This window comes from Nicotiana tomentosiformis, chromosome 5 (assembly GCF_000390325.3).
Source record: "Nicotiana tomentosiformis chromosome 5, ASM39032v3, whole genome shotgun sequence".
NCBI classification, from domain to species: domain Eukaryota; kingdom Viridiplantae; phylum Streptophyta; class Magnoliopsida; order Solanales; family Solanaceae; genus Nicotiana; species Nicotiana tomentosiformis.
Genome location: NC_090816.1, coordinates 64,042,700 through 64,070,246, shown reverse-complemented (window position 1 = coordinate 64,070,246; position 27,547 = coordinate 64,042,700). Strand labels below are relative to the sequence as shown.

Sequence of the window (27,547 nt, the reverse complement as noted above, 5' to 3'; positions counted from 1 at the left end):
TCCTAGCGCACAATTCAGATATTGGAGGATATGTTATGCGCTTGCGTCATGGATTTTGGGGGTTCTTGGGATCAGTTTATGCCTCTTGCATTGTTTGCCTAACACAACAACTACCAATCGAGTATTCAGATAGCTCCGTATGAGGCCTTATATACGAGGAAGTGTCGGTCTCCGGTTGGTTAGTTTGAGTTGGGTAAGTCTAGTCTATTGGGTTCTGACTTGGTTCAGGATGCTTTGGAAAAGGTTAAGTTGATTCAGGATAGGTTTTTCACGGTGCAGTCTAGACAGAAGAGTTACGTCGGTCGAAAGGTTCGTGATGTTTCTTACATAGTGGGAGAGGAGGTATTGCTCAGAGTTTTGCCCATGCGGGGTGTTATGAGGTTCGGGAAGAAGGGAAAGTTGAGCCCTTGGTATATTGGGCCTTTTGAGGTGCTTGAAAGGATTGAAGAGGTGGCTTATAAGCTTGCATTGCCACCCAGACTATCGAGTTTTCATCTAGTGTTTCATGTTTCCATGCTCCGGAAGTATTTCGGTGTTCTGTCTCATGTTTTGTACTTCAGCACGGTTCAGTTAGATGGGGATTGGACTTATGATGTGGAGACGGTGGCCATTTTGGATCGGCTGGTTCGAAAGTTGAGGTCAAAGATTATAGATTCAGCGAAGGTACAGTGGCAAGGTCAGCCAGTCGAGGAGGCTAGTTGGGAAATCGAGTGGGAGATGCGGAGTAGATATCTACACCTATTTGAGACTCCGGGTATGATTCTAGACCCGTTCGAGGATGAACATTTGTTTAAGAGGGGGAGACTATAATGATTCGGCTGGTCATTTTGAGTATTGTAGCCCCGTTCCCCCATTTATTATTTATTCTATGCTCATTTGTTGTTATGTGACTTATCAGGGTGGTTGGTTTGATTTCGGGAAAGTTTGGGAATGGATTGGGATACTTAGTCCCAAGGTTGGAAGCCTAAGTTGAAAGAGTTGACTGGATATTGACAAGTGTGTAAATGACTCCGGAATGAAGATTCGATTATTCTGATAGCTCCGTATGGTGATTTTGCACTTAGGAGTGTGTCCGGATATCGATTTGGAGGTCCGTAGGTGATTTTGGCTTGCATAGGCGAAGGTTGAAAAAGTTAAAGTTTGGAGAGTTGAGAAGTTTGACCGAGAGTTGACTTTATTATTACCGGGCTCGGATTTTGGTTCTGGAAGTTGGAATAGGTCCGTTGTGTCATTTATGACTTGTGTGCAATATTTTAGGTCAATCGGAGTTGGTTTGATAGGTTTCGACATCGATTGTAGAAGTTGGAATCCATTAGTTTCATTAGCCTTGAATTGGGATGCGATTTGTGTTTTTGATGTTATTTAATGTGATTTGAGGCCTCAACTAAGTTTGTGTCATATTTTAGGATTTGTTGGTATATTTGGATGGGGTTCGGGGGCCTCGAGTGTGATTGGGATCAAGTTCGGCTTCATTTTTGGACTTGTGTTATTGCTGATGTTTCAGGTATCATGTTTCCACTTATGCGATCGCATGAAGGAGGCTGCGATCACGAAGGTTTAAGTTAGGCAGGTGTGAAGGTTTTCTACGCATTCGCGAGGATTGGACTACGATCGCGAATCTTCGGAATTATAGCTTCACGAACACGTGAGTGGTGTCGCATTCGCGATGAAGGAAGAGGAGGCCTTGGAAGTCAGACGTATTGCTCTACACAATCGCATGTGTGTGTCTGCGATCGCGTAGCTTTGGGGTTTTACTCACCACATTTGCATCCTGTGGAGTGGTTCGTGTAGTTCATTGTTTTTAGGGCCTCATTTTTGTGATCGCGAGGGACATTCAACGATCGTGCAGAGGGGAAACTGGGCAGATTATAAAATTTCAAAAACGGGGGTTAGAGTATTATTTCACATTTGGACTTTGGGAGCTCGGATTGAGGCGATTCTTCAAGGGATTTTCAAGGAGTTGATTGGGGTAAGTGATACTAATTCGGATTTGGTGGATATACAAGAATCTGTCGTTGTTTGTACCATTTAATTAGTGTTTTGGTTTAGAAAAATTAGGGAAATTTTGTGAAACTACATTGATTTGAATGTCGAGTTGAGATCGGAATTGAGTAATTTTGGTATTTTTAGACTTGTTATTAAATGGGTGTCCGGATTTATTGAATTTTGTCAGATTCTGATACGTGGGCTCGGAGTTGATTTTTTGGGTTGACTTTTGTTTAAAAAAAAAACCTAGCTCTATCATATGGAATTGATTCTAATAGCTTGTATTGATTGTATTAAGTTATTTCTGGCTAGATTCGAGTTGGCCAGAGGCCGATTCGTGAGGCAAGGGCTTGTTGGAGTAGAGATTTGCGCGGTTTGAGGTAAGTAACACTTCTAAACTTGGTTTTGAGAATATGAATCCCTGAAGTATGTGTTATGTGGTTGGTGTTGAGGTGACGCACATACTAGGTGACGGGTATATGGGCATGCACTGTGGTAATTGTGACCCGATCGATTTCCATGGTACTGTGTAGTTATCAAACCTTATTTCTATTCATGTGATTCCTATGTGTTGGAGTAATTGAGCTGCAATCCATGTTAGAAATCATGGTTAGGCTATATGCTTCTTTTGTTGGGACCCACTGGGGTCATTTTTGCTGTTGATTTATTTGCTCAAATGGTAATTATGTACTCAGTCACATCCATCATTTGCATGTCATATCTCAGTCTCAGTTACTATTTATTGTTGCATCATGTATCATTGTTGGGTTTGTTTGGTATGAGATTGGTGAGCTCGAGAGACTGGAGAGATTGATGACTAAGTTGGGGCCTGAGAGTCGTATTGTGAGTGAGGTTGTGGATGGGGCTGCACGCCACAGTAGGCCTTCTTGGCTTTATATATATAATTATTAAGGATCAGGTTATATGCCGCAGCAGGCTTTGTGGGCTTTATGTATTATTATGGGATCGTGCTACACACCGCAGCAGGCCATATTAGCTTTATATTAGCACTTGGGCAGGATCCGCCCTTTTAGAGTTTGACATACCAGCAGTGAGCGCAGGTACCGTATAGTGCTAAGTGATTGAGTGTGATGAGTGAGAGTTGAGATAGTCAGATTGAGTACTTTGAGAGTGTGAGTACATTAGGTTATCATTGTGATGCACTACATGTGACATGCACATTTGACATGTAGATATAGAGAAGTAACATTCCTCATATTAGCCATACTTGGCATATTTTATTAGTTTTGAGCTTATGCTATAAAACCTGAAAGCATGTCTACATTTTTGTACTGTGTACAACTGATTATGAGATTCTCTGAGTTATTACTCTCATTTTCCTGTCATATTCGTACCATTATTATCTTGATTTGGATTGTACCTTTCTGAGCTTGTCACTGCTTTCAACCCAAGGTTAGTCATGTTACTTATTGAGTACATTGGGTCGATTGTACTCATACTATACTCTACGCTTCGTGTGCAGATCCAGGTACTTCTGGACATTGTGGTTGCTAGACTTGGAGCATTTCCTGCTTGGAGACTTTTGAGGTAGCTGCTTTGGCATCCGCAGACCTCGACTCTCCTTCTTTTTATTTTATTTAGCATTGTTTTATCTTTCCAGATAGTTGTATTATAAGTTTTGACTATGTGGATATTTAGTAGCTCATGTACTTAGTGACAGTCAGATTTGGGGAGATTTTGTATTGAGTCACGGTATTTCTTATCGGTTATGCATGAGGGTTTTCATTGTTAAACTTGTTTCATTATGTTTTTAATTCAAAATGCATAGTTATTGGTGATTGTCCGCTTGGCTAGTATTGTGTTAGGTGCCATCACGATATGTGGAATTTTGGGTCGTGACACTAAAAAGGTTATTTCGAAGTTGGCTTATATTCTTTCGCCCCATGCAAACCATATCTCATATAAATATTCCTTAAACTCACTTTTGAAAGGGCCATTTGACCTAAGGAGGCAAGAACACAGAAGGAGCAAGGCGAATAACTCTTCTATGAGTTTTTACTTTCTTCTTCCTATTTCCATTGTTAGTTATGAATTCTAGTATTGTAGTCTTGCATACTATTATGAATAGCTAATTTGTTATCTAGGGTTTTTATGGAACCTTTTGTAGAATAAATTCTCGCTATGGTTTTATATAATTGAGCCGTTAGATTTATCAACTTGTTCAACTACGTGTTTGTTGTTGTTGATTGAATGGCCATCAATTGATTGTGCCTATTTAATGTGTATTGCTTGAAAATGGGTACACATTTAGGTAGTTTTTGAACAACATCACTCCTAACGTATGTGAGAAATCAATACGGAGTGTTTAAAGGCGGGATTAGAAAACAAAAACCTTGGTGCAATCATAGTGAGTGGTGAATTAGTGCCAGCTAGCATAGTTCGAAAGAATATGTATACTAAATTATGGTTGTTGCTCTAAAGAGAATTACGACACCCGAAGTACTAACGCTCGGTAGAGAATAATTAGGCGAATTATAGAAGACGTGGCAGGAAGAATTCTGATAATTGAAGAAATCATAACTCTAGACCTCCTTAATTTAGTCTCTAACTCTTAGTATCTTTAGTTGTTATACTTTCATTTGTTAGTTAATTAGTTATACATAAGAATCTAAATCTTTATAACTTAGAAATTGTTCGAGATTGCCTTCTTAGTGATATTGAACAGTTGTAGCTAAGACTTAGTTCTCTGTGGGATTCGACTCCGGACTCTTAGAGGAGATTATATTTGCAGTGACTACTTATCCTTTTTAGGACTAGAGTTGGACGTGATCAAATTTTGGCGCCTTTGTCGGGAACTAACGATATAGTTGTAGTTGTATATATTGTTAGGTTTCAAGTTTGAACTTTTATTTTGTTTTGTTCTTTATTTTACTTGTTGATTTGAGAAATGTAACTTCCTGGAATTACGGGAGTTTAGGTGTTGGTAATTCTACTATTTATCCTTATACATATTGTGAAGGAAACCACCCATGGAAAAATTATCAAAATGTTCTTGAGAGCAATTTATGTGCACCAACTCAATCTTATTTGTGGAATTTTTGTGATGTATGTGGTGGTAAAGATGGTCACTTTCATGGTTGTGCTTATATTTCATATCCTCCCCTAACACCTTACTATGATGGTCATACTTTTTGTTATGAAGTTAATAGGAACAAAGAATCCGGGAATGATAATGTGAAAGACATCAAGGATATGTTAAAGTGTCTTGTGGAACAAAATGATAAAAGATAGTTGCAGATAGAAAGGCAAGAGGCAACTATTCACAACTTAGAGGCTCAAGTGAGTCAACTGGTTGAAGCTTTTAATGCTCAATAGACTAATATTGTGGATAGTAGCCAAGAAGAGCGTGAATTAGATGCAGAAAGTGACGTGCTAACGAAAAAGGTTAGAGTAGAACACCAACAATCTATCAAACTAAAATTTGAGGATGCATATGTTGAAGCAGTGATACTAGAGTCAACCGCGAATATTGAAGATGCAATTTTAGATGACCCTAGTTTGTGTCATGAAGAGGATGTGAATAAACCTGTAAATTTTCAGTTTGAGCGCATTGGTCCTCACTCCAAGCACTTTTCCACATTGTGTGTAGATGATGATATGGAAATAAAGTCATTTGAGCCAATTGAGTCAAGGAATGAGGAACAAGGTGCCTACATTCTCGAATTTGTTTGCTAGAAAATTAGGATTACACACCTCACCTAAAGGCCAAGAAGTGTATAATACTATATTGGTTGCTTAGGCCAGTTAGATTTGTTCCACCACACCTGGAGCATAGCCGAAAACTTGATGGCAAATTGGGGGTTCAATTTATAAGTTCTAGGTGGAGGCAAAAGTGGTCCACGTCGTGCCGCGACATTAAATAAAGCACTTGTTGGGAGGCAACCCAACTTTACTACTTTCTTTTATTTCTACTTATTTTTTTAATTTCTATTGTTTTGTTTTTGACTTTGTAAGAGTAGGAACATGAGAAGAAAATCCATTGGAGGGATGCAATAACAAGCTTCGTGGTTGGAACTAAGTGTGGGGTACCCATACAAAGGACTATGCTGGAAGAAGTCTGAGTATCCCATGAGCTTCTAATCCTTCGGTCTTTACCCTACCGGGGAGTTTCTTTCACCCTCTTATTATTTATGATGTGCATTGGGGACAATGCATAATATTTAGTGTGAGGTGGGGATATTATGTGGATGATTCTGTGCACTTTTAGTTTGCTAGTTTATTTGAAGCATAAGAAAACGGGAAATCGAGAAAAATAATTAGATAGAAATAATCCCCCTTGGTTTTTCTTATGGCCACAATTCTTTTTCAAGGGATGACTCTTTGAACTAGGAAGTAGCTTTTTTCTCATTAAAAAAATTAGACTTTTCCTGATGATGGACTTCTCTGACAGTTTTCTTGAGGGATTAAAGTCTAAAGAAAAATGCAAAATGAATTTTCTTTTTCTTTTTTTTAGAACTAATAATAGAATGGAAAATCTTGAGTATCTATGCTTTTTGACATGTTTTATGCCAGTTCTGATACCCTGTTTTGACCCACCATATTTTAAAATTAACTTCTACAAGCTTCCTAATCAAAAAATAAATAAATAAATAGTTTTTGCACATTATTTAGCTTTAATGCAATTTATTGATAATTATTCCTAATTTTACAAAATATGAAAATTTTAATCATTTTATTGCAATTAGTTAAAAACTAGTTAAAAACTACCATTTTTGTGCATTTTTCTAAAAAGCAAAACATTGTATTGATTATTGTCCTATTTTCTAAATATTAGGATATTCTATCAATTCATTGTTCTTCAAAACAAAATAATTACTACAATATTGTTGTAGTAGTTGACATTTTAATAAATACTACGAGTAATAATTTTGCTAAATAATCATCTTTTAAGTTATAGCACAATATGTTAATTACTTGGAGGCCAGTAGAATTTATCTCAAAGTATTGATCACATCCGATCAAACACAATGTCGCGTCAACACATTTGATATGACAAGACCTTTAAGCATATGATATGTCATGTCATGTGACATGACTCTGGGTAAACCTTCTACCCAAAAGGTAAAGTCCATTGGTTTGTCTTCTCCCATAAGTCAAATAAATTACACGGATATACGTGCGCATACACAGATAAAATAAAATAAACGTTATTTGGGCCCATGATTTTGCCCATAGTTTTAAGTTAGTGGTTTTACATATGAACCACATATTTTCTTTTTTTCATTACCTTTATTTTTAATAAAATGAGGACCACATGTTGTCTTACACATACTCATTACAAAGCACATGCACTACACATTTTTTGGGGAAAACTCTTTAATAAAGAAAGGCTAACCCTAATCTTATAACTCCTTATAACGACCCGCCTAATCGTTTTGACTGTTTTAACCCTAATCCCCTATTTATTGCCTCTTCTATTCTATATTGTGGTTATATAACTTGTCGGGGTATTTCATTTTGGTTTCGGGTGAGTTTCGGAGTGAAATGGGACACATAGTCCCTAAGTTGGAAGTTTAAGTTGTTAGAGTTGACCGTGGTTTGACTTTTATGAAGACGACTCCGGAATGGAGTTTTAACGATTCTAATAGCTCTGTATGGTGATTTTATACTTAGGAGCGCGATCGGATGTGGATTTAAAGACCCGTAGGTCGTTTAGGTGTAAATTGGCAAAGTTAGGAAAATGTAGGTTTGGAAGATTTGCGAAGTATGATCAGGAGTGACTTTATTGATATCGGGGTCGGAATCCTATTTCGGAAGTTGGAATAGATCGATAATGTCAATTATGACTTATGTGCGAAATTTGAAGTAAATCGGAGTTGTTTTGGTATGAATCGGTATTAGTTTTGGAATTCGGAAGTTTATCAGTTTCTTAGGCTTGAATCAATGCGCGATTTGCGATTCTAGTGTTGTTTGATGTGATTTTATGCTTGGAGTATGTTTGTATGAAGTTTAAGGACTTGTTGGTGTGCTTTGATGAGGTCCTGGGGGACTCGGATGAAATTCGGACCATGTTCGGCGTATTTCAGATCATTGAGGAATTTGCTGAAGTTCTGGTTTCCTTCTATGCATTTGCGAAGGTGTTCCCGTGTTCGCGTAGAGTCTTCAAAGATTGCTGGAGGTTTAACCTTCACGTACGCGAAGGTTAAGGAGTTTGTGCACTGCGATCGCGGACTGGGATCCGCGTTCGTATAGAGGAAAGGCAGTCTGGGGTGGGACTCACGCGTTGGTCTACGCATTCGGCAGTAGGGCTTCACGATCGCGAAGCTTGGGAGCTTTATTCATCACGTTCGTGAGTGGATTCTCGCGTTCGTGTAAGAGGAAATCTAGGCAGTAACATTTTTGTGCTTCGCGAACTCGAGGCATTTTCCGTGTTCGCGAAGAAGGAATCACTGGGCAGCAGACTTAAGTTCCAAAATCGAGGGTTTATTTCATATTTCACGTTTTGGACTTAGAGGGCTCGGTTTAGGGCGAAGTTTCGGGAGATTATCAGAGAGATCATTGGGGTAAGAACTCATAACTCGATTTTGGTAAAATTACACGAATCTATTGTTGTTTTTATCATCTAATTAGGGATTTTAGTTGGAAAATTGGGGGAAAATGGCAGAAACTTCTTAGGCTAAAAATTGAGGATTTGAAAGGTGATTTGAGGTCGGATTTGAGTATTTCTTTTATAATTGGACTCGTTATCGAATGAGCGTTCGGATTTTATAATTTTTGTTGGCTTCCGAGATGCGGGCCCCGGTTGAGGGAAAGGCCTACTAGTGGATTGATTTAGCGTAATTTCATTGTTAGAATTAGTTTCCTAGAAAAGTTGTTTTGGCTAGATTCGAGCCATTTGGAGTTTGATAATCGAGGGAAAGGCCTACTAGTGGATTGATTTAGCGTGATTTGAGGTAAGTGACGTGCCTAACCTTGTGTCAGGGAATTACCCCTTAGGATTGGTGTTGTTTGTGATAATTGTGAAATGTGAAAGTCGTGTTCGCAAGGTGACGAGTGTGTACACGGGCTAAATGTTGAAATTTCCGGTTTTAGCTATGTTAGTCTGTTCTATGCCGTAATTGAGTTTCCTTAACATGTTATAGTCATCATTTTTAGTCTAATTTCACATGTCTACTTGTCTTATCTCTTACTTGCTAATTACTCTACTTGTTTAGTTGAAGTTCTTGTTTCCTTTAATCAGTATTCATTATTTAACTGTTGAATTCTTATTTGAAATTGATATTCTTGGAATATCTTGTTGTTGAAATTGGTATTGAGCTACAAAGGCCGTGATTCCTATTGAGGCAAAGTGTTAAGTTATGAAATATCATTATATTGAGTTATTATTCCGGTTGTTGTTGTTGAGACTTTGTGGTTGAGCTAATGGCTCCTTATTGTGAAATTCTGTTATTGTTTGGTTTCGCTGGCAAGTTGTGATATTGGGCACTTGAGATGCGATTTGTGATACGTTGTGATATTGATACGCATGAGGTGGTATAAGGTCTGGGGGTTAAAATGCATGTGGTGAGATATGGCGAGCTTGATATGCGTGGCTAGTAGGGGAACTACTAGAAGCCATGCGGTGTGATACGGTGGGCTAAACGCAGGATGCTATTTCTAGAAAATAATTTTAAAAACTAAATGTAAAGGCTCCCGTGGTGATATAAGGAAAGACTGTGAGTTACTTTTTTGATTTGGGACTACGAGGCGGTACCTCGGTAGTGGCCCTTGTTGATCTTTCTCTATTTGATGTACTTGTCTTGGTTGTTTGTTTCCTTAACATGTCAATCCCTGTTTCCTTCCGTGTTGTATTATCTGCCTTGATTATGTGTAGTTAACTTTTGTTAAATTCCTTATTTGTTTCATTTCCATTATCATTACCATTGTATTTCTATATCTTTCATCCGGTTTCTTATTATTTCCAGTAGGGCCTTGACCTGACCTCGTCACTACCCTACCGAGGTTAGGCTTGGCACTTACTGGGTACTATTGTGTTGTACTCATGCTACACTTCTGCACATCTTTTTGTACAGATCCAGGTACTTCATATCAGTCCCGATACTAGTGAGCTGAGTTTGCATTTGGAGACTTCAAGGTACACCTGCCCGCATCCGCAGGCCTCAGAGTCCCCTTCTATCCCCTTTTATATTTTTCCTTCTTTAATAGACACAGTTGTATAGGAATGATTTTGGCATTGTCATAGAGCTTGTGTAGTGTATTACGCCGGGTTTTGGGCTATTGTATCCACATTGAGCTGTAGAGATTCCCCTTTTTATACATGTTGTTGAGTTTTGAGATTTTTAAATTATTATTTCATTCACTTCCGCATGTTTGTTAGGCTTACCTAGTCTTAGAGACTAGCTGCCGTCGTGACATTCTACAAAGGGAAATTGGGGTCGTGACAAGTTGGTATCAGAGCTCTAGGTTCATAGGTGTTACGAATCACAAGAAGGTTTAGTAGAGTCTCGCGGATCGATACGGAGACGTCTGTACTAACCTTGGGGAGGCTATGGAACTGTTAGGAAAAGCTTCACTTCTTTGATTCCTTATTATGCAAATTTGATGACTTCGGGATTCTAAATTTTTGTCTTTCTATTCTCTCACATATGGTGAGGACAGCTGGATCGGATGACCAGACACCTGCGCCTCTACTAGAGTCGCGAGAGGCCGGGGCCGGGGTAGAGGACATCCTCGTGGTGCAGCTAGAGCACCTGCATGAGCTGCTATAGAGGAGCCACAAGTAGCTCCAGTTGGAGAGAAGGCACCTGAGACGCCTGTTACTTCCCTAGCACCTCAGGAGACCTTCTCCCAGTTTCTGAGCATGTTTGGCACTCTAGCTCAGGCAGGGTTGATCCCACTTGCTCCTGTCACATCTCAGGCTCGGGGAGGAGCATAGACTCCCGCCGCCCGTACCCCAGAGCAGCGGGTCCAAGTTGATCAGGTCCCAGAGGCCATACTAGTACAGTCGATTGCCCCAGTTCAGCCCTAGGTTAAGGCAACAGCTTTTGAGGAGGAGCAACTCAGGCTCGAAAGATACAAGAAGTACCACCCTCCTACTTTCAGCGGTTTGGCGTTAGAGGATGCCCAGGGTTTTCTTGAGGAGTGCCACCTTATCCTCTATACTATGGGTATTGTGGAGCGTAGCGGGGTTCCTTTCACTACGTTCTAGCTTAAGGGAGCAGCTTATCAGTGGTGGCGAGCGTATGAGTTGGGTAGTCCGGCCGAGGTAGCTTCACTCACCTGGGATCAGTTCTCAGATATGTTCTTGAGGGAGTTTGTTCTCTAGAGTCTCAAGGATACATGGCGCGCAGAGTTTGAGCAGTTGCGCCATGGTTCTATGACCGTATCGGAGTATGCAGTTCGGTTCCGTGATTTATCCAGGCATGCACCAGCCTTGGTTGCTACCGTTAGAGAGCGAGTTTGCCGATTTATCGAGGGGCTCCACCTTGGAATCAGATTCAGCTTTTCCTGAGAGTTGGAGATAAACATCCCATACCAGCATGTAGTGGAGATCGCTAGTAGATTGGAGGGTATGTGGGCCCAGGAGAGAGAGGAGAGGGAGGCTAAGAGGCCTCAAGATTCTGACACATATAGTGGTGCACGTACTCCAGTTGCAGCCTGTCATGGTAGGGGCTGTGTGAGCTATCGTGTTCATTCAGAACTTCTAGCTTCCAGCGGTATTCTGGCCATTCCCAGGCCTCAGGTTCCCAATTATGCACCGCCATTGTCTAGTGCACCTCTTGCACGTGGTGCTTTCAGCAGTCAGTCCAACCGATCAGGCCCGAGCCAGTTCCAGCTGCAACATCCTCTGAGGGCTTGTTTTGAGTTTGGTGACACTCATCATATGGAGAGGGACTTCCCCAAACTCAGGAGGGGAGCACCTACATAGACTACTCAGGCTACACGTATTCCACCAGGTCCTCAGGACATGGTTACCGTGCTAGTTGCCTCTCCACCTGCACAGCCAGCTAGAGGTGGAGGTCGGACAGGTAGAGGTCGCCCAAAGGGGAAGGCCAAGCCAGATATTATGCTCTTCCTGCTAGGACAGAGGCAGTTGTATCTGAATCAGTAATCACAAGTATTGTTCCGGTTTGTCATAGAGATGCATCAGTCTTATTTGATCCAGGTTCCACTTATTCCGATGTGTTATCTTACTTTGCTCCATATTTGGGTGTATCCCGTAATTCCTTGAGTTCTCCTGTTTATGTGTCCACACATGTGGTAGATTCTATTGTTGTTGATGGTATGTATCGGTCGTATTTAGTTGTTCTTGGTGGTTTTGAGACCATAGCCGATCTATTGTTGCTCAGTATGGTAGATTTTGATGTTTTCTTGGGCATGGACTGGTTGTCTCCCTTTCATGCTATCTTTTTTTTTTGGGGCAGAGAAAAACGCTATCATACTATCCTTGATTGTCACGCTAAGACGATGACACAGGCTATGCTAGGTTTTCCGCGGTTGGAGTGGAGAGGTACTTTAGATTATGTTCCTAGCAGGGTGGTGTCTTTCCTTAAGGCACATCAGATGGTTGGAAAGGAGTGTGATGCATATCTAGCATATGTGAGAGATGTTAGTGTTGATACTCCTACCATGGAGTCAATTCTGGTAGTGAGGGATTACCCAGATGTATTTCCGATGAATCTTTCGGGCATGCCGCCCAACAGGAATATTGATTTTTGTATTGATTTGTTACCGAGCATGTAAGGCCCCGTAAAAAAAATTTCTAATGATTTAAGATTTTAAAGTGTGCCAACGGTATTTGGGAATAACGTATTAGAGTACTAAAGGACACCTATAGGATAGAGCCACATCATTTTGAATGGATAATGTATGTTTAAGGTGTGTTGTAACATACTAAGGAGTTTTGTGAATGGCAAGAACTTGTGCGGAACAAGTTGGATACATTAAGTGGAAAGGATGTTTCAATTGGCACAAGATTCGACTTCAAATAAATAGAACTCCCTCAATATATTGACTTAAGTGGTGATCTACCTATCACATTAAAGCCCTTTGAATCTAGTTTCCAACGCATGAAATCGTTCATTATTTGGATATTTCTATAGAACGTTATGGCCATTTTACCGGACCTATGCCATATGGGCGACCCGATGCCCGACCGCGCATATTAGATGGTATTCTGCCTCAGGTGTGTGACTAGATGCGCGACCAGGTGCGATCGCGCATGTAGGAGCCCTAAAAATACCCCCAAGGCTAGGAGAGAGAGTGGCTACGTCATTTCTTCAAGACTAGGGCTTTCTCTCCATCACCCATCCGGCCAAGGCTTCCAATACACACCTAAGGTGAGTTTTTAAGTGTGTTTTTAGGATGATTTCACTTCTCAATCACTAGTTACAGCAAGGTTTTGATTGGATTCCATAGGAATTCTTCAAAATCTCAAGAACACCACAAAAGTGGTCTTTCACAATTTGCTCTACAAGAGGTATGTCCACCATCTCTAACTAATCTATGTTGATTATTTATGTATGAAATATGTGTTATAACTTATGAGATGGTGATTGGAAGCCATAAATACTTAAACTAGATTATTGGGTGTTGTAGAGATGTTGTAATGAGTTAATTAGTGAAATTTGGTGGATGTGAGTTCATTGATGATTATAATGGTGCTAAAGAAGGCAATTAGTAATCAAAGGATATTGTATTATATCTTGTTGGTGGGAAAGAGGTAATGTTGGATGAAGAAACACCATTACTAGAGGTAGTTGAATGCTATGCATTCTAGGTGCTTGATAAAATGCCCAAACGACCAAAAACCTGGAAAGTTTTACTAATATTGGTCCAATTGAATTATGTTGATGTAGATTGAAGTTGTAAGAGTAGTGGGTGGTTTTAGTAGCACTAAAGAGCTCTATCAAGGTATGTTGGATAAACTACTCTCTTAGAATTGAATTCCATGATGTTCCCATAAGTTTCAAGTATGGTTATCTCAACTTCCTTATTCTATATTCTGAGTTGTTCCCAATAAATTCGATTGTCCCAAATAAGCAAAGTGTCGAGAATTATGTGTTCAAAATGTGTTTTGAATGTTCATATCACACTATGTTATCCTTCAAGAATGTGTTTAAGAATGATATGTGTATTAAAATGCTATGTCTTTGAGTCGTGTTTCAAATGAAGGTTACGATGCCAAATTATGTGAGAAAATCTCAATATGCTTAAGACTCTTAGTTGCTGATATGTGTACCTAAAGTCTTGATTGAAAATGTCTTATTGTTGATAATCTATAAAGATGGTTGGAATTGAAATAAGTGAATTGGGGATATAAAGTGTGGCCAACGTGCCAAGAGTAAAAGTTATACTTGTGGCCAATGGTGCCAATGAAATGAGATTATGTGAGAAAGATTATGAAATGAGCTTTGATTCAACTATTCTGAAATTGACATCGGAAATAGAATTGCCTAAAAACTTATGAACTCAAGTGATGCCCATATGTGGCTGTTTTAACTAATACTATGCTTTGTAAATATTTTCGATATGTTTTGCGTTCTTACATATTCGTGAGTTGAAATTGTGTATTGCCCTTTTTGGGGGGAAAGTATTTCAAGAATAAATGATGTGTTACTTGGTTATGATTTTAACTTGTGCTTCGATTGCCAATCATTTTACACCATTTCTTGGAAAGAAATCATTTGTGTTTAAAGTCTTTATTACTAATGAACCTAAAGTTGTGATTTCCGGAATATTCTATTTGTTAATATTTATAATGATAATCCATGAAAGGGAAGAAATGAAAGTGTGGAATATGAAATACGGTCATTGTGCCATGAATGAAGAACTATATGTGTGGCCAAGAGAGACAATTAAATAATGATGTTGAAAGTTGTTAAAAGTGCCAATGAGGCTATATACGGTATGAAAGATTATGAGGTAAATGCATTTTTACCTATGTTACCTTTGTGTACAAAAACAAAAATAATATTTTTGGGAGTATCGATAATCACCGAGGAATGGTAGGTTGAAATAACCTAACCCCGAAACTACACGTGCCGGTGTAGGAGTGGATTGTGATCATTCTCCTTATTTGGGATGAGATTGATGTGATAAAATTATTTTCCTTAATTGGGATGAGATGATTGATAGAAATGGATGATATCTCGGATGATATGGCCTAGCTGATCGGGTCGTGATCGGACTCTGTGCTAAAAGTACGGTGGTATTGGTATTGAGAGTGATTGTGGTTGATGTCTCTAATGAAATGGCCTAGCCGATCGGCTCGTGATCGGAATCCGTGCTAAAAGTACGGTGGTATTGGTATTATGAATATTGGTACTTTGAACTGTGGTACTGGTATAGTAAATATTGGTATTGCGAACAATGGTATACCGGTGCTAAAGATCTCCCAACCAAAAAATAATATTTTCTTCATATTTTTGAAATTATTATGTTTTAACTTGGCATTTGGATATCATTGATTGTGACTTGTTGTTTCTATGATTTTCCCTATCTTATATTGGCATTTTATTTTGAAAGTGGACAGCTAGCTTTACATACTAGTACTATTCCATATGTACTAACGTCCGTTTTGTCGGGGGCGCTGCATCTTCAATGGATGCAGGTGGTTCATGAGCGAGCAGCTTTGGTCCTCGTTAGCAGTCACTCTCTATTTAGTAGGTTTTGGTGAGCCCTACACTATTCCGAGCCTGATGTCATTTGAGTTGTACATTGTGCTTTAAGGTATAGCCGGGGCCTTGTTGCCGGCACTTCCATACTACTATTCTGTTGTACTTAGAGGATCTGTAGACAGGTTGTGGGAGGTGTTTGATGTGGGGAATTGAACTAGAAATGTTTGTCTTTGGCAAACATATTTTTCATTATATCTATAAATTTGTAATGTTTTGGAAACTATGAATGAAGCTGCTAATGGAAATGAAATGGGAGTTGTTAATGAAATATTTTTAGTGTTTGATTAATGGAGTGCATCTCCTCTTTATTCATGGATGAGTTTGGGTAGAAGGAAATCTAATAGGCTTGCTAGGCCGGGTTCACTCGGTTGAACGCCGGTCGTGCTCCTTGAGTTTCGGGCGTGACAGAGCACTCATCCCATTTCTATTCCACCATATCATATGGCCCAGCAGAGTTGAAGGAGTTAAAGGAATAGTTGCAAGAGCTGCTTGATAAGGGTTTCATTCAGCCCACTGCATGAATGATGCTGGGGCGTTGGTCAGCCCAAATGACATCACAAGTAACTCGTAATGACCATATCGCGTCCAGAAGGCAGTCTTCGGGATATCCTGCTCCCGAATCTTCAACTAATGATAGCCTGACCACAAATCGATCTTTGAGAACACTCTGGAACACTGTAGCTGATCAAATAGGTCATCAATGTGTGGCAATGGATACCTGTTCTTCACTGTAACCTTGTTCAACTGGCGATAATCAATACACATGCGCATAGAACCATCCTTCTTCTTTACAAACAAGACCGAAGAACCCCAAGGTGATACACTTGATGAATAGTGTACTCCAGCCCTATCTTGACTCATTTGTCATTATGTTTATTGACGACATTCTGGTGTACTCCCAGAGCCGAGAGGATCATGAGCAGCACCTGAGGACCGTGCTTCAAACCTTGAGAGAAAATAAGTTGTATGCAAAATTTTCAAAGTGTGAATTCTTGCTTGATTTGGTGGCATTTTTGGGTCATGTAGTGTCGAGTGAGGGGATTAAGGTAGATCCGAAGAAGATTGAAGCAGTGCAGAGTTGGCCCAGACCATCTTCAGCTATGGAGATATGATGTTTTCTTGATTTGGCAGGGTAATACTGTCGATTCGTAGAGGGTTTCTCATCTATTGCCATACCTATGACTAGATTAACCCAGAAGGGTGCTCCATTCAGTTGGGCTGAGGAGTGTGAGGATAGCTTTCAGAAGCTCAAGACAGCTTTGACTACAGCCCCAGTATTGGAGTTGCCTACAGGTTTGGGTTCTTATACTGTGTACTGTGATGCATGGCTTATTGGTCTTGGCGCGGTGTTGATGCAGGATGGTAGGGTGATTGACTACGCGTCTAGACAACCGAAGGTGCATGAGAAGAACTATCATGCCATGACCTTGAGTTAGCAGCTATTGTTTATGCCTTGAAGATCTGGCGGCACTATTTGTACGGTGTCCCTTGTGATGTCTATACTGACCACCGAAGTCTACAGCATCTGTTCAAATAGAAGGATATTAACTTGCGGTTGTAGAGATGGTTAGAGCTACTTAAGGACTATGATATCACCATTCTGTATCATCTTGGGAAGCCCAATGTGGTGGCCGATGCCTTGAGTCGCAAGGCGGGGAGCTTGGGAAGTTTAGCATATCTACTGGCAATAGATAGGCCATTAGCATTAGATGTTCAGGCCTTGGCCAACCAGTTTGTTAGATTGGATGTTTTGGAGCCGAGTCAAATTTTTGCTTGTGTGGTTTCTCGGCCTTCTCTTTATGATCGTATCAGAGAGTGTCAGTATGACGATATCTGCTTGTCCTCAAGGACACGGTTCAGTACGGCGGTGCCAAGGAAGTCACTATTGGGGAGGATGGTGTGCTACGGATACAGGGCATGTCATGTGTGCCCAATGTAGATGGTTTGCGTGAGCTGATTCTTCAGAAGGCTCACAGTTCGCGGTATTCCATTCATCCGGGTGCCGCTAAGATGTATCCTCAGTTGAGGCAACACTATTGGTGGAGGATAATGAAGAAGGACATAATGGAGTATGTAGCTCGGTGCCTAAATTGTCAACAGGTGAAGTATGAGAATCTGCAGCCAGGCGGATTGCTTCAGAGGATAGAGATTCAAGAGTGGAAATGGGAGCGGATTACTATGGATTTAATTGTTGGGCTCTCACAGACTCGGAGGAAGTTCGGTGCAGTATGGGTGATTGTGGATAAATTGACCAAGTCAGATAATTTTATTCCAGTGGTGACTACTTATTCTTCAGAGCAGCTGGCTCAGGTCTATATTCGCGAGATTGTCATGCGGGTGGAGTTGAGTACAGCATTTCACCCTCAGACGGACGGACAGTCCGAGCACACTATTCAAATACTGGAGGATATGCTTCGTGCGTGTGTGATGGAGTTCGGGGGTTATTGGGATCAGTTCTTGCCGCTCGCAGAGTTTTCCTACAACATTAGTTACCAGTAAAGCATTCAGATGGCTTTGTATGGAGGACGGTGTCGATCTCCGGTGGGTTGGTTTGAGCCGGGTGAGGCTAGGTTACTGGGTACAGACTTAGTTCAGGATTCTTTGGAAAAGGTTAAATTGATTCAAGATTGACTTCGTACAGCCCAATCCAGACAGAAGAGTTACGCGGATCGGAAGGTTCGCGACATTGCATTCATGGTTGGGGAGAAGGTCTTGCTCATGGTTTCACCCTTGAAAGGTGTTATAAGGTTCGGGAAGAATGGCAAGTTGAGCACTAGGTATATCGAATCTTTTGAGATTCTTGAGAAGATTGGAGAGGTGTCCTACAGGCTTGCACTACCACCTAGTCTAGCTGCAGTTCATCTAGTATTCCATGTTTCTATGCTCCGGAAATATCAAGACGATCTGTCTCATGTGTTAGACTTCAGCTCAGTCCAGTTGGACAAAGATTTGTCATATGTTGAGGAACCGATGGCCATTTTGGATAGGCAGGTTCGAAAGTTGAAGTCAAAGAAGACTGCTCCAGTGAAGGTTCTTTGGAGGGGTAAGCCAGTCGAGGAGGCAACTTGGGAGACCGAGCATGATATGCGTAGCCGTTATCCTCATCTTTTTACCACTTTAGGTATGTCTCTATAATCGTTCGATGATGAATGTTTGTTTTAAGAGGGGGAGGATGTAATGACCTTGCTGGTAATTTTGAGTGTTTTAACCACGATCCCCTATTTATCGCCTCCTCTATGTTATATTGTGGTTATGTAACTTGCCGGGGTGTTTGGTTTTGGTTTTGGGTGAGTTTCGTAGAGAAACGGGATACATAGTCCCTAAGTTGGAAGTTTTGTGATTTGACTGTGTGAAGAGAACTTCGGAATGGAGTTTTGACGGTTCCAATAGCTTTATATGGTGATTTTAGACTTAGGATCACGGTCGGATGTGTATTTGGAGGTTCATAGGTCGTTTCGGTGTGATTTATCAAAGTTAGAAAGATTTAGGTTTGGAAGATTTGGAAAGTTTGATCGGGAGTTGACTTTATTGATATCGGGGTCAGAATCCTATTCTAGAAGTTGGAATAAATCTGTAATGTCAAGTATGACTTATGTGAGAAATTTGAAGTCAATCGGAGTTGTTTTGGTATGAATTGGCATTAGTTTTGGAATTCGGAAGTTCATAAGTTTTCTAGGCTTGAATTGATGCGTGATTCGCAATTCTAGTGTTGTTTGATGTGATTTGATGCTTCGAGCGTGTTCGTATGAAGTTTTAGGACTTGTTGGTATGCTTGGGTGAGGTCCCGGGGGCCTCGGGTGAAATTAGGACCATGTTCGGCGCATTTCGGATCATTGAGGAATTTGCTAAAGTTCTGGTTTTTCTCAGTTCGGGTTTCCTTCTACACTTTCGCGAAGGTGTTCCCGCGTTCGCATAGAGTCTTCAGAGATTGCTGGAGGTTTACTATCATGCCCCAACCTCGGGGAGCGCGACCAGCGCTCAACCGAGTAAACCTCGTCGAGCAAGCTTGTAGATACTTTCTACCCAACTCACCCATGACCAAGAGAAGACATGATTTCATTAATTAAACAGTAGGAAGTTCATATATATAATACTAAATTGTCTCATTAGTTACATCATTTTAAAGTCCAAAATACACACATTTTTATGATTCGGGTAAAACAAGAGACCAAAACACAACATAATCTGTTTGACTTTTCTAGCACCCATGTACAACCCACGTAGTGTCTACGGAGCCTCTAAAAGATACAAAAGGGTGTTATGATAGTCCCGATAATAAGGCCCCGGCTATACCTCGAGACGTGATAATAATATGAACAAAAGATACAATACGTGACCCCGGGATGAAGTGGGGCTCGCCAAGTCTGTTTGGAACAGGATGTACCACTATTGCTGATCAACACTGCCTGTTATGGAACCACCTACATCCATTTAAAGATGCAGCGCCCCGGCAAAAGGAACGTTAGTACTATCTAATAGTACTAGTATGTAAAACTAAACACCATCTCAATAGAATGAATAATAATACAAGGGGGAACAGTCAAAAAGTCAATACGAGCTTCAAATAATACTAAAACATCAAGTTAAGGATCACATAAGTTCTCAAGTCAATTTCCATGTTATTAGGTTAGGTGAGCTTTAGTGCCGATATACCATAATTCACAATACCACCGTATTCTTACACGGAGTCCGATCACGACCCGATCGGCTAGGTCGTCTCATTTGAGACATCTACCATAACCACATTATCAATTATCATTTCCAACACAGTCACCACCATGTGTGCGGCATGGCGTCCGATCACGACCCAATCGGCTAGGCCATCTCACCCAAGACATTACCTTTTTCAGTCAATCATCTCACATTATACTTCTTTCATATCTATTCAATTCATCGGCACTTATGGCCACAATTATAATACCGTTCTTGGCACTTGGACGAACTTCATATTTCATGCTCCCCTTTTCATTTTCACACACCATTACCATTATTGACCACAAGACTCTTCAATTCAAGGCTTTTAGGTACACATGAGAGCAATTAAGAGTCTTAGACATATATAGAGATTTTGTTCACATAATTTGGCATAATAACCTTCACTCAAGCATAACTTGAAATCGTAACAATTATAACACACACAGCCACACTTTGAATATATATACTCAAAAGATAACATAGCATGAATAAATGCATTTGAAACACATATTGAACATGTATCTCTCAACACAAGATTACTCGGGATAACCGATTTCATAATGATCAACTAGGGTCTTTCATAACTTACATGAACACCGTGGAATTCGATTCTAAGAAAGGGGTTTAGCCAACATACCTCAATTGAGCTTCCTTAAACCTTTAAAACGTTCTGGAATTCTTAGCAACTTCAATCTATTTTAGAAGTATAACAAGTTGAACCAAAATTAGGAAGATGATCATGATTCTAGCTCATTTGAGCATGTTATCAAGCACTAGGTGTACATTAAGGTTTTTAAGGCCCTTTTGTGAAAGATTACATCATTCCTTAACCCATTCTCTACCGTTTTTAGCTCACAACCTTCCTACATTATTTGACAACACATGCATGCAAGATAACAACTACCACACCCAAATATTGTCTTGATAATTACTCCCCTTTTAGTATATTTTAAAAATTAAGATCTAGGTCATAGATTCTTACCTTTAAGATGAGGACTTTCTTGATAATCTTCAAGGATTAAGCAAGAATTGTTGGATATTAGATTGAAGGTTACTCCCCCACACTAAGCACTCTTTCTCACTCTAAAAGTATCAGAAATATTCTCAAAAACGGACCATGGAATATGTTTTAACGAGGTAGGGTCGGGTTTAAAAACTCCAAAAATGCCCCAAAACAGGATATGCGATCGCATATGCGACCGTAGAATGGATATGCGGTCCGCATATCAGCTGCACAATATGGTGCCAAAAAAACTGGAAAAATCTGCCTGGGTCTGCGGTCATTATGCGGCCTGCAGACCTATTCTGCGGTCGCATAATGCGCCGCAGAACCTCCCTCCGCAAAAATCTCAAAGTTGCATAGGCGATCAGAGTGCGGCCTGCAAAATGGTTTTGCGGTCACATAATGGGCCGCGAAATTGACATCAAAAATGGCCCAGAAGACTATCTCACTCTGCGGCCCGCAGAGTGATTATGCCGTCGCATAATGGGCTGCAGAAATGCCTATTTTTGCTAAATATTTCCTTCAACTCCCCAGCGCACTGTTCAATCCAAAAAGTCTGAACCACTCTAGGCCTACCCCGGCATCACGGAACCCCGATTTTTAGAAAAACTTTCACGAGGCCTTGCATCCTCTCCCACTTAAGATCATTCGTCCTCAAATGAGGGTCAAGGTCCACTATTAGCATCTTATGTAACTCAGTTTTCATACCACACACCATCAGCCCCAAATTTGACTAACTCTCTAAATTTCCAAATATTTTGCCAGAGTTTCCCCTATAACTAGGCCTATCCACCAATTAGAAAGCCCAAAAAAAATCCTTAAAACATATACATAAACCAATGACGTAACATAACCCATAAAAATACCAATTGTGGCCTCATAAGCAATATATTACCAGGAAAGGGGCGCCCTTAACATCAACTATACAAATGATACATAATTCATAGAAAGAAACTCTTAGAATTTTCATAAATTACTACTTTATAAATATATGGCTATTCAAACAAATAAGGATACTTTTTCTTCATTTCTTCCTGGCTTCCTAAGTAGCCTCTTCAACCTGTTGATTTTGCCATAGCACTTTCACGGATGCAATTTCTTTATTTCTCAACTTTCAAACTTGCCGATCAATAATAGTAACTGGAATCTCTTCATACGTCAATTCCTCATTAACCTCAACAGCCTCAACCGGAACAATGAGTGGCAGATCTCTAACTACTTTCTTCAACATAGACACGTGAAACACCGGGTGCACTAATGACATCTCAGGTGGTAGCTCAAGCTTGTACGCCACCTCACCAATCCTCTGAATGATTTTGTACGGTCCGACATACCTCGAACTCAATTTCCCTTTCTTACCAAATCGCATTACACCTTTCATGGGGAAAACCTTCAAGAATACCCAATCATCTTCTTTGAACTCTAAGTCTCTGCGACGAACATCTGAATAGGATATTTGACGGCGCTGAGCAGTTTTCAACCGCTCCTTTATGATCTTGACTTTTTCCATAGCCTGATGTACAATGTCTGGCCCATATCAACTCTGCTTCCCCAATTTCGAACCACCCAATAGGAGATCTACATCTCCTACCATACAATGCCTCAAATGGTGCCATTTGGATACTAGCATAAAAGCTGTTGTTATAAGCAAACTCTATGAGTGGCAAATGATCATCCCAGCTACCCTTGAAGTCAAGAACATAAGCATGCAACATATCCTCAAGCGTCTGAATAGTCCGCTCTACCTGCCCATCGGTCTGTGGATGGAAGTATGTACTAAGATTCACCTGAGTACTCAAACCTTACTTAAACTTCTTCCAAAAATTTACCGTGAACTGAGCCCCTCGATTGGAAATGATAGAAACTAAAGTGCCATGCATCCTAACTATTTCCTTGATATACAACTAAGCATACTGTTCCGCTGTGTTGGTAGATTTAACTGGCAAGAAATGTGCTGATTTCATGAATCGATCCACAATCACCCAAATTGAGTCAAACTTGCGTGGAGTGCATGGTAATCCTACCACAAAATCCATATTAATCATTTCCCACTTTCACAATGGAATTTTTATGTTCTGTGCCAACCCACCAGGCCATTGGTGTTCGGCCTTCACTTGCTGACAATTCGGACACCTTGCCACAAAGTCCGCCATATTCCTTTTCATATCATTCAACCAATAGACTTCCTTGAGATCATGATACATCTTCGTAGAACTTGGGTGCACGGAATACCTAGAAGTGTGAGCCTCGGTCATGATTCTTTCTCGGAGACCATCTACATTTGGAACACATAGCCGTACTTCATACCTAAGTGTACCATCATCCATGCCAAGAGTAAAAGCCATAGTTTTATGTTTATGAATCCCCTCCTTCAGTTGTACCAACAATGGATCGTCGTATTGCTTCTCTTTGACTTCCACAACGAGCAATGATTCAGCCCTATACTTCACAATTACCCCTCCTTCACTAGAGTCCACAAGACGAACTCTCAACTAGCTAATTGGTGAACCTCCCTGGCCAACGGCCTCTGAACCTCCAAGTGAGCCAAACTTCCCATAGATTTCCGGCTAAGAGCATCCGCCACTACATTGGCTTTCCCAGGGTGACATAGGATATCAATGTCATAATCCTTGAGTAACTCAAGCCATCTTCTTTGCCTCAGATTAAGTTCCTTTTGTTTGAAAATATATTGAAGGCTCTTGTGGTCCTCGAATACATCCACACGAGGCTTACATTATTAACCTTTACGCCTATCCCGGCATCACGGAACCCCAGTTTTTAGGAAACATTTCATAGGGTCTTACATTTACTTTTTGCGTTCGCGAAGAAGGCCACGCTTTCACGAAGTGTCAGAACTTTGTGCACTATGATCGCGGACTGGGATCCGCATTCGTGTAGAGGAAAGGCAGTCTGGGTTGGGACTCACGCATTGGTCTATGCGTTCGCCAGTAGGGCTTCGCGATCGCGAATCTTGGGAGCATTTGTCATCGCATTCGCGAGTGGATTCTCGCATTTGCATAAGAGGAAATCTGGGCAGTAACATTTTTGTGTTTCACGAACAAGAGGCATTTTCCGCGTTCACAAAGAAGGAATCACTGGGTAGTAGACTTAAGTTTCAAAATCGAGGGTTTATTTCATATTTCACATTTTGGACTTAGAGAGCTCGGTTTGAGGCGAATTTTCGGGATATTTTCAGAGAGATCATTGGGTAAGAACTCCTAACTCGATTTTGGTTAAATTACACGCATCTATTATTGTTTATATCATCTAATTAGGGATTTGAGTTGAAAAATTGGGGGAAAATGGTAGACACTTATTAGGCTAAATATTGATGATTTGAAAGGCGATTTGAGGTTGGATTTGAGAAATTCTTGTATAACTGGATTCGTTATCGAACGGGTGTTCGGATTTTATAATTTTGGTCGAGTTCCGAGACGCGGGCTCGGGTTGACGTTTTGGGTCGACTTTTTAATTCTTTTCAAAGATCGTAATTTCATTATTTGAATTAGTTTCCTATAGTTTATATTTATAGTATGAAGTTGTTTTGGCTAGATTCAAGCCGTTTGAAATTAGATAATCAAGGGAAAGGCCTACTAGTGGGTTGATTTAGCGTGATTTTAGATAAGTGACTTGCCTAACCTTGTGTGGGAAAATTACCTCTTAGGATTAGTGTTGTTTGTTATAATTGTGATATGTGAAAGCCGTGTACGCAAGGTGACGAGTGTGTACACGTGCTAAATGTGGAAATTTTCGGATTTAGCTATGCAGGTCCCTTCCATGCCTTGAGTTGCCATAATATTTTATAGTCATCATTTTTAGTCTAATTTTACATGTCTACTTGTCTTATCTCTTGCTTGCTAAATGCTCTACATATTTAGTTGAAGTTCTTATTTCTTTTATTACGTATTCAATATTTAACTGTTGAATTCTTACTTGAAATTGCTATTCTTGGAATATTTTGTTGTTGAAATTCGTATTGAGCTGCAAAGATCGTAATTCCTATTGAGGCAAAGTGTTAAGTTATGAAATATCATTCTATTGAGTTATTCTACCAGTTGTTATTGTTGAGAATTTGTGGTTGAGCCGATGGCTCCTTATTGTGAAATTCTGTTATTGTTTGGTTTCGCTGGCATGTTGTGATATTGGGCACTTAAGGTGCGATTTGTGATACATTGTGATATTGATACGCATGCGGTGGTATATGGTCTAGGTGTTGAAATTCATGTGGTGAGATATGATGATCATGATACGTGTGGCTAGTAGGAGAACTACTAGAAGTCATGCAGTGTGATACGGTTGGCTAAAACGCGGGATGCTATTTCAAAAAAAATAATTTTTAAAACTAAATATAAAGGCTCCCGCGGTGATATAAGGAAAGATTGTGAGTTACTTTTGTGATTTGGGACTACGAGGCGGTACCTTGGTAGTGACCCTTGTTGATCTTTCTCTATTTGTTATACTTGTCTTGATTGTTTGTTTCCTTAACATGCCAATCCTTGTTTCCTTCCGTGTTGTATTATCTACCTTGATTCTGTGTAGTTAACTTTTGGTAAATTCTTTATTTCTTTCATTTCCATTGTCATTACCATTGTATTGTTATATTTTTCATCTTGTTTCTTATTATTTCCAGTAGGGCCTTGACTTGACCTCGTCACTACCCTCCCGAGGTTAAGCTTAGCACTTACTGGGTACCGTTGTGGTGTACTCATGCTATGCTTCTGCGCATTTTTTTGTGCAGATCCAGGTATTTTCTATCAGTCTGGCACTAGTGAGCTGAGTTCGCATTTGGAGACTTCAAGGTGCACCTGCCTGCATCCGCAGGCCTCAGAGTCGCCTTCTATCCCCTTTTATATTTTTCCTTCTTTACTAGACACAGTTGTATAGGAATGATTTTGGCATTGTCATAGAGCTTGTGACTTTTATTACGCCGGGTTTTGGGCTATTGTATGCACATTGAGTTGTAGAGATTTTCCTTTTTATACATGTTGTTGAGTTATGAGATTTTTAAATTATTGTTTCATTCACTTCCACATATTTATTAAGCTTACCTAGTCTTAGAGACTAGGTGTTGGCAAGACATCCTACGGAGTGAAATTGGGGTCATGACACTCCCCCCTCATTTTGGCTCTAACAGCCGCCCCTCTAAGCTTTCCCGCATCTCTCGTCCCCTCTCTTTTCTTGAACGAATCTCTGCCAACCCTAGTCGCTACCGCCGGAGGTGACGACCGGCTAGGCGGTGGCTTCCCCTTTCTTCCCTCACTACTCTCCTTCTACTTGATAGAAAAATACTTTTGATATCTCAAAAAAAAGTATTCCAAAACAATGTCTAGATTTATTTTCTTACAATTATATTAATGAGTCATTATTATAGTAATTATCTTAAGTATATTTGTAACAGAAAATAAGTTAAATTTTGAATTCAATTTGGACAAAATAAATCTGATTATTTAATGTCTTTGGATTTTAACGTTTTTGTATGCTTGGATTTTAACGTTTTTGGAAGCTTTGAAAAGCCTTTATGGCTTGGACAGTTTTCATATCAGATTGTGCATTTCTTTTGCACTATTTATACTTCTTTAGTTTTATATCTTAAAAAGTGTATGAAGAAAAAGTAAAAACTTTCCTTCTTATTTTCTTCTATTGTGCTGGGTTTATTTTGTTAATCTTTGTTGTTTCTGTTCCTAGTTATACTAGAAGAGCTTGTTGAATCCTGGGAGATACGCCTAATTTTATTTATCACAGTGTAGGCGAAATATCCTTAAGGACAGTGTCTTTGACACGCCTCAAGCTAAATCTTATTCTCCATAATCCAATATTTTTCCAACAATCTTAAGGACATTTCACGTTATTATGGAGAATAATGCTGCTAATATTGATATTGATGCTAGTACACCCGTTGTACCTACCGTTTCTGCTGCTGTTTCAGCACCAATTACCTATGCCAAACCTTTCCCTGATGTTTTAAAAATAGAGGTTTTTGGTGGAGATAATTTTAAGCGCTGGCAGGAACGCGTGAAGTCTATTTTGGATATGCATGGAGTTGCTTTTGCACTTACTGATCCTAAGCCAACTGAAGCAACTTCAATTCAGATGGATCAATGGGTTCATGCTAATAAGGTATGTAGACATACTATAATTTCTACTCTTTCTAACGAGTTATTCGATGTCTATGTTTCCTACAAGGAGGCAAAAGAAATTTGGGATTCAATGATAACAAAGTACA

The 27,547-nt window shown here is 40.0% G+C and overlaps 1 protein-coding gene across 1 annotated transcript; it reads left to right on the top strand.

Moving 5' to 3' along the window:
• The first annotated feature begins 11,914 nt into the window (after positions 1-11,914).
• LOC138892480 (uncharacterized) lies at positions 11,915-18,761 on the top strand. The gene is made up of 5 exons (XM_070176199.1): positions 11,915-12,054; positions 12,372-12,612; positions 17,188-17,523; positions 17,727-17,936; positions 18,564-18,761. The coding sequence occupies exons 1-5, from the start codon at positions 11,915-11,917 to the stop codon at positions 18,759-18,761; spliced, it is 1,125 nt and encodes a 374-aa protein (XP_070032300.1).
• Positions 18,762-27,547: the final 8,786 nt, after the last annotated feature.